The sequence below is a fragment of the Stegastes partitus genome, unplaced genomic scaffold (genome assembly GCF_000690725.1).
Source record: "Stegastes partitus isolate 25-593 unplaced genomic scaffold, Stegastes_partitus-1.0.2 Scaffold1229, whole genome shotgun sequence".
Lineage (NCBI taxonomy): Eukaryota > Metazoa > Chordata > Actinopteri > Pomacentridae > Stegastes > Stegastes partitus.
Genome location: NW_007578960.1, coordinates 137,077 through 149,606, shown reverse-complemented (window position 1 = coordinate 149,606; position 12,530 = coordinate 137,077). Strand labels below are relative to the sequence as shown.

At 40.0% G+C, this 12,530-nt stretch overlaps 1 protein-coding gene across 2 annotated transcripts in view; it reads left to right on the top strand.

Annotated features, from left to right (window-relative positions):
• The first annotated feature begins 6,496 nt into the window (after positions 1-6,496).
• The window catches only part of mlip (muscular LMNA-interacting protein), a 35,724-nt gene continuing 29,690 nt past the window's right edge, over positions 6,497-12,530 (top strand). For both annotated transcript variants that reach the window (XM_008297554.1, XM_008297553.1), the window contains exon 1: positions 6,497-6,656. In XM_008297554.1, the coding sequence (XP_008295776.1) occupies positions 6,627-6,656 (30 nt within the window). In that variant the 5' untranslated portion in view covers positions 6,497-6,626. The remainder of the gene's footprint in view (positions 6,657-12,530) is intronic.

The window sequence follows — 12,530 nt, the reverse complement described above, 5'->3', positions numbered from 1 at the left end:
GATTAGAATCGGCTCTGAGAAATCAGGCTGCTCCTGCTTGACAGCTGGGCAGTGAAACATTTACACTCACCACTGATGCATCACTGTCACTGGTTATTTCCCTGAAGATTATTGCAATTGAAAAGAATTTTGCAGCAACAGGTGGTGTCTTCTGACTATCTCCAGGAGTGTAGAAAGCCTCCTACTAACCCGTCCCTCAGGACCAGTTGCCAAAACTGGGCCATCCCAGGCTTCAGATGGGTGACAAACAGAGAGCGTCTGCAGGGTGGACCTCAAGTGTTTCCGGTCAGCAGCATTGTGTGTGCTCGCTGCTCCAGCGTAGAGAAGATCACAGAGAAAAGTGAACAACCGAAGGAGGTCTGTTTTTAATCTAGATATCTCCTCGTGTTGCTTGTCTTGATTTCTTTTGATATGAGGTTACACACATCTCAAGAAGCTCTATCTGAAATCTGTTTGATTAACTGAATGTTTCATCCTTGGACAATCTGTCATTTTGCTAAAATTATGTGAGTAAAATAAAACATTAAGCTTCACTAATGTATCTTGCAGACAGACCGTAAAAGCATCAAATTATTTCTTATCAGCAGGACGGTGCAGGCCAGCTGTCAGGTAGCGAGTCCTTACCACATCGATTTCGCCATCAGAGAGGTGAAGCCAAAGAGGGCAGGAATTTCCAGCATCACAGAGGTCTTAATGTGGGGTCTGGTCTCCATGGAGACCCTGTCCACAACAAAAAGACCCCATCCATCACAGGGCATCTGAAATCTTCTGTGGTGACAGAGAAGACCCTTCCTCAGGAATCATTCGTCTCCAAAGTGCCATTAAGAGTAACTTCACTCTGTGTCTTAATTGCCAGATTACTTCTGAGGGTTTTGCTCAAATCAATGCGAGGAAACATTTTGATTGTCTCAAATTACTGCTAATCAGTTTCTTTTTAGAATCCTAATTGCTAATAATATAGTGTTTTGCTCCAATCAGGCCTCTAGTCTTTTTATGTGAAGTGAAACAATTTTCTCTTAGTTACAGATCAAAGTGTCTAGCCAGAGAGGTAGTTTGGGAATCAGCATTGCTGGTGGAAAAGGCTCTCTGCCTTACAAAGACCATGATGAGGTGAGTGCTAACACAGAAGAGCCGGCGTGCTTGATCTCTTGCAACGTCTTTCATTCATGGTGCATCCCTTAGCTGTCTGAGTTAATGTGATGTGAAGCAGCAGCCTCAAACATCTCATGCTTAGTTTCCTCAAACTTCTACACTCCATGTACAACTTAAAGAAATGTACCGGCTAAAAAAAAGTGTTGAGTACATTTTTAATATTACTTTCATGTTGGCTGTTATGTTTATTTCCTTTCAGGGAATTTTTATTTCCCGAGTAGCTTCAGGTGGGCCATCAGAAAAGGCCGGAATCCATGTTGGAGATAGATTGCTGGAGGTAGGCGGGGAATTGTTTTTCGTATATTTGTAATCACTGTTCTTAGTTTCTGATTCACTGACTGGTAAATATACAAACCAGCATGTGAAGCATGATGAGGAAATTACACTCCCTTTCTTTTTTGGAATAATGCTTTATAAACCTCAAGTACTTCATGTTGGAGTTCTTCTTGTGACCACTAAGGGGCAGCATAAGACCAACAGAGGACACAGCTGGGACCTCCTCTATATTCAGTCATAGGGCAAACATACATAACAGTAAATAAAAATTCAATATATAACTTATAATGTGACTATCCAGGTCAACGGGCTCGACATGCAGGGGGCTACCCACCACGAGGCAGTCAGCGCCCTCAGGAATGCTGGGAGCTGCATCAAGATGAAAGTGCTCAGAGAAAGGTTGCTACCTCGAGAGGTGTGTGACCTGGACATGCCTCAGGATCCTCAGGATCCTCAGGACATGACGAGAAGACAGCTGAGCAGCCAGGACCAAGGAGGTCTCAGAGGCAAACAGCCCAAGATGGAGAGCGCAGAGCCTTGTGTGTCCAAGAAGACTGAGCCGGTTGTCTGCAATGGCAACGGCATTGTGGGTGGTTTACGCGAAACACAGCATGAATAAAACACACTTTTGAAATTTCTCCACAGTTTGTTCCTGAGGCTATATGTGGATACAATACTCTTTCAGTCAGTCTTACAAAGCTTTCTTTTTTTCTTGTTTCAGTCAAATTTAGAGAGTGACCTAAAAAGGACCATGTCTGAACTGGAGGTGTTAACAAAAAATGATTCACTTCAAGTGGGACAACATTCAATGACCGTAAGCAGATTTCTTTTCCCACATTATGATATACAGTCCAACATTTTGTCTTAGCCTGAAGTCACCTCATTTTTAGCTTTTCCTGAAATCAGAAATTGTGTAGAAACACCAACATTTGAGAAATACACAGCACGGTTTTTCTGACACTGCAGCATCTACTCATCAAATCACTTGACAGCTTGCTTATTTTTCTCCTCAATACCTTTTTCTCCTCTGGCAATCATTTGACAGATCCCTCGGATCATCCTCACACATCCCTCTACCTCAGATGAAGATGTGGAGCTCTTGATGCAGAGCTCCAGCAGAGATCTACTACATGACATTGACAAACACATGCAGTCTGACTGTTGTGACAGTGCTTTCTATCCCCTTTGACCACAGCTTGGAGCTACATAGATGAAGGACACTGGCTGCTGCTCTCCAGCTCATTGTTTTCTGAGGCATTTTCAGTGATGTTACTGAGGAGGATTATTGTGAATCAAACTGTTGGAATGTGTTTTTTACTGTCATGCAAAGCTTTTTGCCTGTCAGATTGAACTGCTGCTAATAGAATTATATTAAAGCCATTTGCAAGGAGGGAGAAGATAAAGACAAGTTCTTCTCAGTAGAGACTGTAAAGCACTCTAATGTCCAAATGAAACACACATACGATTAAATACAATCAATTAAGCAATGAATGATGCTGGCTACCTCTGCTTCACACTGCTGTGTGTAAGTTATGCATGTGCTGGCACATAGTGTCTCCACCCGTCACAGTGTGAAGCCCTTAAACTTTTTATAGTTTGTACTGAGATAAAATGCCACATGGTTGAATACAGATCACAACAGGGAGTCTGCAACCTGCAGCCTCCTGAGACAAACTGAGCTCTGCTTCACATCTTCACACACCTCTGCTGTACGAGCTAAATGCAGACTTGTGAGATAATACGCTGAAAAGGAAGAGATCAGGCATCACGCAGGAGAATTTTTGTAATCTCGCTCTCAAAGCTTAGAATGTGCAAACTGTAGATGTACACCTGCCTTGTATTATGTGACAGCTTTTATATTCTCACAACAGTTAATTGTTCAGTGTTCACTTTGTTAATAAAGTGCAAATTTATTGTTCCGAGAAGCTTTTCTTTTCACTGAGCTGGATCCATATTGATGTTTATACTATGTGCAGCACAGTGCAACTCAGCAAAAAAAAAAAAACCCTGCAAAAAGCTATATTTCGTTAGCCTCATAGCATACTTGCCTAAGTCATATTTTCATGTTTTTGTGAAATTAGAAAAAACACAATTTTTAGAAATGACATTGGTATTTATTATTGATTTTTTTAACGGTACATTCAACCAGATGTGATTGGCCAATGACATAGGTAGAAAGACAGGATGATGCAGAAGTGATAGGAGAGTAAAGTTAGGCAAATATCTCAATTTGACCAAAAAATGACGTAGGCAATTATGCTATGAGGCTAACGATTTAGATATTTTGAGGTTGTGATGTGTGATGATGTTGTACCGGATTGCACAATATTGCACAAGTGCTCATGCTATTGTTGCCACACCTTGTGTGTTTTCACTTGCTCACATAAAAATTGACACACCAGCTTGTTCTGTATGTGAAAACTACTGGGTGATAATCCACTGGGGAAATAACTTGTTGGAAAGCGCATTCTGTGTGTGAAATTCAATTCGGAGTCAATTACTGGCAGGCTCATACTGTGAGACTTGGTCTGTCTCAAGAGGCAGTCACATAAGACAGTGGGAGACCCTGAGGAGAAAGAACACAGATTTGGATGACTCTGTGATAAAAGTGGCACTATGGGAACATTGGCTTTAGAACATGATGGCATTTTTTGATATGTGCTGGTATTTCAGCAAATAGTATGCATGTATTTTCCTCTGTAATTCTTCATTTATTGAGAATATAGGCTATTGATTCCATTTATTGATAGCAAATTATTATATAATGATGCTAAATCTAGTGTAGTGAATTTTAGTCTTCAAATAATATATCAAAATAGGGTACATTCCTGAAAAATTATATTGTTTTATTTAGCTTTTTGCTCCTGTGACATTTTGACTCTCTATGGAATCATCCATCCCTCCATTATATATAAAAAATATCAATCCTCACTGCTGGAATCTATCACAGCTGACTCAGAGTGAAGGCAGGGGACAGTCTGTGACAGGGCTACACAGAGAGACAGACAATTTAGAATCACCAATTAGCCCTGTTGCTGCACAGGGAGAACATGCAAATTCCACACAGAAAGATCCTATAGATCGTGTCCTAAACGGGACGTTAACTGGGGATCTTCTAGCTGTGAGACAACGGTGTTAACCACTGATCCACTGTGCAGCCCACTATGGAGTTGTTTTATTTTTTTCTTTACGGCAATGTGAAGTCCTGCACTGCTACGTAAACAACACAACGGTGGTGAGAAGCAGGGGGAATTCAAAAATGTCTTTTGTACAGTATCCATCCATCCATTATCTATATACCGCTTAATCCTCACTAGGGTTACAAGGGGCTGGAGCCTATCCCAGGTGACTTAGGGCGAAGGTGTTTTATCAAGTTACATTGATGCAGTTCTGTCTCAGGGCCATCAAACATAAGTGTCCCTTGCTATTGTTGTATAGTAACAACACCAACAACAACAACAAGTTTTCCATCACTGTTTGGATCAGACATGCTTTTTTCATTCCTATGACAACACTGGACAAAAGCCAAAGAAAAACAATCATTAAAAAGTTATACAATTCAATTTGAGACCATGATAGATTCACATGTTCGCAGTCTATTTATGTGCATCAAACATGGTACAATGTGAGTCGTTTTGATGCCTAACCGTAACTAAACAGCAAATGACAATGAAACCTAAAGTCTAGAAATAATGATTTAAACCACAGTCCCCTGGGTGAGAATCTTGTGTCAGGCAGTGCTGTTGTGTTTCAGGAATAAGGAACTTTTCTTGATGATAAAAGTTAATAGTAAATATCAGATGTTACACACCCAGATGTGAGTTTCTGTCTTTTCCGTACATACTAGATATGAACCAGGGGAAACAAGATGAAATAGCAGTCATTTCACAGATTCAAACTGTAATTTAAGACTTGTTGTTGCCAGTAACTTGATGTTCAAAAGAATTTTTCACATCAGGCACTTGTGAGACACTTCACATGTCGAACCCCTCCACATGAATATTCAATCACAATTTTTCTGTGCAGCATCAGAATTGAAACAAAGAAGACCAGGCGACAGACAGACAGACAGACAGACAGACAGACAGACAGACAGGGGGAGGGAACACAGCCGGGTGGAAACAGACAAGAACAGCTGTGACAGGAATGAAGAATGTAGTGTACGTAAAGGATTAGCATCCACTCCAGAGGTCTGCTTTCACTCGCTGATAAGGGAACAGAGAAGTCGATGTGGTGCCAAACAAACAAGCAAATGAATTTGTTTCAAGCTGCCTGATGACTCATTATTGAGAACATAGTGAGAAGTCTGCGAGATCAGTCTGCTGGCTGGAAAAGGTTTCGATTATCAGGAGGATAAAGGAACTGCTCATATTATTTATACAAATTTGAAAACATTGTTCTGTATTCAAAAGTGCATCTTTTCTGTTTGATCAAACTGCTTGAAGCCCTCGGTGCTTTGGACTTGTGGACACTGAGCTGTCACATGTGCTGAGTTCAGACCAAAGTGCCTTTATTTATTTTCTCTTCTTTGCCATCACAAGGCGAAAAACTGGCTTTCATGAATTTTTCATGTCATAATTAGAATGCACAGACTGTATATACATGACATAAATAAACAATGATTAGCTTCCCTTAAAGAGAAAGAGAAGACACACTCTATATTTTTAATTTGCTGATGCTTATTTTCTTCCACTGTCCATCAATTACGCCAGAATCTCATAATTTTTGTGTGCTCTGTCCTCAGTCGTTCAAGGATTTTGTCATGTTTTATGCATGATTGCCACAGACTGTAGATATGACATGAAGGATTCGTGCTAAGAAAGCAATACACAACTCATTCACAGAGAAGTGAGGAAGAAGGAGGCGTGTATTTTAGAAAATTAAAAAGTAGTAAAATAGAACAATTACGGTTGTTTTACCCTGAGTGTGTGTTGCTTGTAGCTGCTGCCGTGAACATTGTTACTGGTGGCCAGCAGACAGGCTGCTGTCTGCAAGCTATTTGTGGCTATTATGTGTCTATAAAAGGAAATCCGCAGGGCGATACACACGCCAACAGTAATACACTTTGAACTTGAGGAGAGGGGCTGAAAAGCGGGCATCTTGCTTTCCGTATCTGCTTTGATCAACATTTGAAGTCTTGTTTTAATGAAGCCGGGACACGAGCTACGCTTCTGGATGGACAGGAGTCTGAAGCAGAAATGGCCAGTTTGAATAAGAATGTGGGAAAGGTAAGAGGGTTTGGAATTGGATTTTTTTCTTTTTTCTTTTGAGTACATGTGAAGCTTTTTCTCGGGTATATTTGCTGCAAGGCTGAAATAACTTTACTGACCTGCCTTTGCTTTCTACTGACCTGTATAGCTGCATTGGGGTTTCTGGCTTTATGCTCTTAGATGAATATTTTACCTCAAAGCGAAATCCTGCTGGACAGAAAAAAAAAATAAATAAAAAAATGAAACCAGGAATTTGGTTTAAATGCAGCAGCACTATTCGCACTAACCAGACCCCCCGCTGCTCCCAGCTGGTGCCACCTTCCAGGCTTACTCACATAAACACATAGGCTGGAGACAGCTTATACCCACACACGGCTACTTGATACTTACCTGCTACTTCCCGTCACACTGGGCTCAACACCAGCTGCCAAAACTGTTTTCACATGAAACCGAATGCTTCACTTAGAAAACTATACATTTCTTCACAAGTATTAAAGTTTTTGCACCAAGTTGACATTAATATCTTACGTAATATCTTAAATATACTTCACTTTTCAAACCTTTTCATATTGTAGGACTGCTCTTTATGTTTATACAGACACCTTGATGTCATTTTCTCCCAGTGCATGCTGCTGTTCAAAATTACAAGCCCTGATTGAAATATGTAATTTTTGATATTTTTGTCTGTGTTTGACTTGTAATCATAATATTTGTTTATAATCTTGAGAGATACAGCCCTGTGTGCGCAGTAGCAGCTGGCAGTGGGCTATATTTGCATGCCCTATCTGCTCAGGAGGGAAGGGCTGTGTGTTTGTCTGTAATTAAACTCTTTACTTAGTGACACGCCCAGCTGTTTACGCTTGCAGTGGTGCAGTGTGAACTTCTCTGATATAGATTTTATCATCCGTGATGCTGTAAACCCAACATTTACTGCAGTAATAATGAGACCTGAAGTGAGCATTCTAAATAAAAAGTTCAATATGTGAATAATTAATGTCAAATATTTGGAAATTATAGGATAAAGGAGGTAAAGCCGTTTAATAATCGGGGCATCACAACCTTCACAAGCAAGGGCATACTTAGCATTCATTCAGTAGTTGTTATTTTCCATAAAGTATATTTGTCACTTTCTCACAGGTTACTGTTTATGTGAGTCTCTTTAAAGATCGTCCCGCAGGGTGGTCTCCTTCAGGAAATGATTTAGTGCCGCTTGTAGTGGCTCTTTGAGCCCGGTCCGGCATGCCACAAGGAATAACTGCGTGAGGGCACGCACACAGTGAGGCGACATGTAGCACAGTGAAGCAGTGGTGGGCTGGAAATGTGATCTATGAGGACGGCATGACCTCGGCAACAACTCAGCGCAATTAAACATTCAAGGGGGCTCCAGTGGGCGAGTAGGAAATGCTCGTTTTAACCTTTCACAGTGTAAACTTACCCTGCTATGACTACAGCGGACGAGCAAACAAGGCGGTTTCGTAATAACAAATACATAAACAACTTTATAAGATGACACGTGATTTTTCCAGGCCAGGAACTTGTTTAGTTTCTTTATTTATAGCTGATCACAGATACACTGGTATCTTGAAGATGGATATCTTGGCCCTTGAGAGCCTAATGGCTCAGGAAGTCACGAAGAACATGGCAGGCAAGGAAAGTGGTGGAGGAAGTGCTCAAAAAGTACTATATGCAAAATGTACCTTAAAGTAAAACCAAATGAGAGTGGTGGGTGCTAAATCATTATAGTGATATTTGATTATGCCTTATTGATAATGAATTAACATGTAAGCAATTTCTGAGTGTTGTAGTTGGTTTTACAAACTCATCATAACTGTGAACCTCTAATTTAACCAGTAATTGTGTAAAAGTCGAGAAAAATAGCAAATTAGACTGAAAAACGTGCATAAATATGCATATATCACTCACACTTTTTTCATTTATTCGACTTATATTTAAACTCTGAGTACACTGAGGCCTCATTTACAATCTGGTCGAGTAAGAAAACAAAAGATCCAGACACACAAATCATAAACCTAATAACAATAACAACAAAGAAATATTAAAAAGCGAAGTTAGTAAAACAATAAAAACCCTAACTAGAACATTTTAATTTCAAAAACAAATGAATCAACTAAGACAGGAGCAGATTTAAATAGATTTAAATGAAATTGAAAAACTTGAATTGATCTGAGGATAAAAACGAGTCCAGCTTTGCACTGTTCTGCAGGTTATTTCAGGTCGGCGGTACACAGTGGGTAGACTTTTCAAGCTCAGCAAGAACACAGTGTTCGTTAGGGGCCCACATCTAAAGACAGAGCGGTACCTGCAGAGAGGGAGGGCCACCTGACCTTAACATACAGCTCACAAATGAGTATTATAACTGAATGGTAATGCAGAATGATAAACAGGGTCAGAGGGCTTAAGAATTGCTGCTGATGCACACGTGTAAAATGTCACCGTAATCTGACACTGATAGAAAAAGCTGCCTCAATAAGCATCTTGCCCTTCTTTGGATTATATAATGAACCAGAAATGCCACAGAAAAAATAACGATCCTCAGACAGCACATGCAGGCACATATTGTGTCCATACATGTGATGTAACAACGAGGTAAGGTTCTATATTTACTTGGCTTTCACTGAGAAGTTCATTGGATAAGAAGCATTGTTAACCTAAGAAGCTGACTGCATCCTGGCTTTTATCCTGTTAAAGATGAGAAGCACCTAAACTTTGATCTATGGAATTCAGAACAGATTTTACCACTTACATGTGTGACTTTCCTTTCTCCTCCTTGCTTTATTTTATTTCCATCACTGCTGCATTCATTAACTCTTTATGTGTTGTAATCAGTCCAGCCAGAACACAGTGTACAGAGTAACAGCAGTGCTTCTCCACTTGCTGAATCATCACTGCTTTTAAGCTTCCAACAGACACGGCCTCTTTAAAAACATTTAAAAGCGCTATATAGCACTCATAATTGGTCTTACGGTGTTTAAAATAATCCACGGACCGTTTTGAAGAAAGAAAACAAAGGCCGCCCATTCAGACTCTAAAGCCTTGCAGAAACGGCAGCGATTTCTTTGAAAAGCTCATTCATGAATAAGACATACATTTTAATTGGATCTCGGAAGACACACGGACAGAGTAAAGTGTCTCCAGTAGTTTTTCCTCTGGTGGATTGCTGTTTCTTGGCAAATAGCAATGTGACTCTGGTGTATGAACTGAGGCCTTACAGTGATAAATGAGCATTTGACCCTTTCAGCACAAACACAATGGAACAAAGAGTCGGCCTCGGTGGTGCACCTTGAGGTCTGTGGAGGTGTTGAGTGAGGAAGAGGAGCGCATTACCTACACAGTAAAAGATTTGGCTTCAAAGTCTAATACACATCAGAAAATGACAGAAGAATCCAGCGTTTAAAATAAAGTTCTGCAAATCTTATCCGTAAGCAATCTTACCACAGTGATCTGTCACAAGACATCACGAGATAAGAGGTGAGGTAGAACCTAACATGCTCATTTTCCGACTGTACCTCCACATCGACGAGCGCCGGTCGTGTGATCCATTTTTAATTGGGGCTGAAGGCTCCGCTACAATGACCTGCGCTGATTAGTGGGAGAAATTTCAAAGCCCTTTCTCTCCAGTTCACATTTAGGAGATGACCCCACAACGCTGCAGAAGGAGGAAGTGTGATTAGTAAGCAGCAGAAGCCCTTTTGATGAGTGTGCGCTTTGATTGCTGCGGTGGGAATAAATTAGAGGAAACATTTTCACACATCCAGACCATGAAATACCATTGAACCCAAATTGCAGAGGAAACTCTCAAACTGAAATGAGCCCTGTATTCCTCAACACATTTCCCCAAGAGCATATTTTTTGGCAGTTTATTTAAAGCTTTGTAGGTGGGAACACATTAGCCATCCCGCTTAATGCTGCATTTTAACACCTCTGATTCCTTCAAGAACAATCACAGAGTGGTATTTCTTTCTTTCCTGGATAAAAGAGACATTTTTACCCACCTATTCACATTTTCAGCCCCAATGAGAATCAACCCATTATTGCTTGTTGTGAGTGTTGTGATGTGCACCGACCTATACGGGCTCAAGAGGTCTTACTACAAGGTCACCTCTGCACACGTTACAGATGTTTCAGAGTATGGACATGCTAGTCCCAGGGGCTGTCTTCTGATGTCAAGGTAAAGTTTGACATTGGCCACTTTTGAGGGCTTTACAGAGGACACCAGATGTTTACCAATGATTGCTATTCTTGGATACCATGTGTCATAGAGCATGTTAAAACTAAAAAAACAAACAAACAAGAAGCACCTTTTAGTAATCATGTGGTGAAAAATACATCCAGGGTGCTAAAAGCCTGACTTTAAAAGGATGCATTAAAAAACATACAGCTGCATGCAACATCTCTTGTGTACATTACATATAAAAATATGACAAAAAGCAACAATGAAGACAGTAGGAAAAAACACTGTGCACCTACAGCTACATATGGGCAAATGGTAGAAGAAAATCTGTATTTTGGAAAATTGGTGTCTTCATTTTCTCGACTCTGATAATGGAATCTGCCAAGCAGCCTCTCTTAAGCTCACAGTAATTCTATATTCTTGTTTTCTTGATGGAGTAAATCGGCATTTTTAACAATATGCTTTTTTTTTTTTTTTTTGCTTTTCTGCAAAATATAAAGAGATAAATAACACTCTGATATAAGCAATTATCTTAGCTGAGCATGAGGACTGGAGACAGTGCTGATCAGTCTGGCTTATGAGTTTTGTAGAGAGAAAATGGTCTGCGTCTTTTTAATCTTCCAGAAAGTACTTTACGGTGTGTTTCTAATTCACACACACACAAAGCAGCACGGTCCAGAAACAAGATATGAGATTGTCTTAACTGAGCTTCAGAGGTGCTTGCAGGCTGCTTTATTTATTTATTTTTGTTTTTTGGGGTTTTTTTTTGTACATACTGGGATAGAGCCAGCACCAGTTTAAATGGTAAACTAAGTTGGACATAAGACTGCGTCATTTAACTCGTGGCAGAAAGGTAAACTTTGATCCTTAATTTGATGATATTTATATTAAAATTCCTTGAAATTTCTTCTATATTCTTTAGTTTTGTGGTGACACTAATTGTACACCTTCTTATTTCTTGCTGTCGGTGCTCCATGGTTCTTCATTGTAAAAAGTTTTAGTTCTCCTGATGGATGTCAGTGCAGTTGTAGATGACTGATATGCTGTCATTTGCTGTTACTTCTTTCTTTTGTTGTCAAAAGTTATCTGTTTTCACTTCATCTGTTTGAATACTTCATTTTACTTCCTAATTTATTTCTGAGGTCTGCTATTTTCACCTCTTTACATATATTATTTTAGTATTTGATAGCAATGGTGGGCTAAAACTAAGCCAACATTGACACATAGCCAAAGCCAGTTACTTCCTCAACTTACTGTGTGGATCCATATCTTCAGATCTCTGTTCTTGTTCTGCTCCTCTCTGCTAGTAAATACTACTGCTGTTGGCACAGATGCATCCACAAATGCAAATAATGTTGCAGAATTTTTAGCATTTATAGTCATAGAAGCATCCCACCAACACACTCCTTCCTCATGTTCTTACTGTACTTACATATCCCTGCATGCAATAAAATTAACACCTGATAATGTGGAAAAATGAAAAAGGGATGACTGCTAAAATATTGTGTTTGCTTTAGTGCAAAACTAGCTCAAATCAAATCATGTTTATTGTCATTTTGCTGTACATACTGTGATGACCCCTGAGGTCGTCTTGTGGGTGGTTCTAGTTCGGCTCTTGGTTCTGTGAGTGGCTGTTTAGGGTAATCAGGAGCACCTGTGACACCCAGTGTGTTCCTGGGTTACTTAAGGGCTGACTGCAG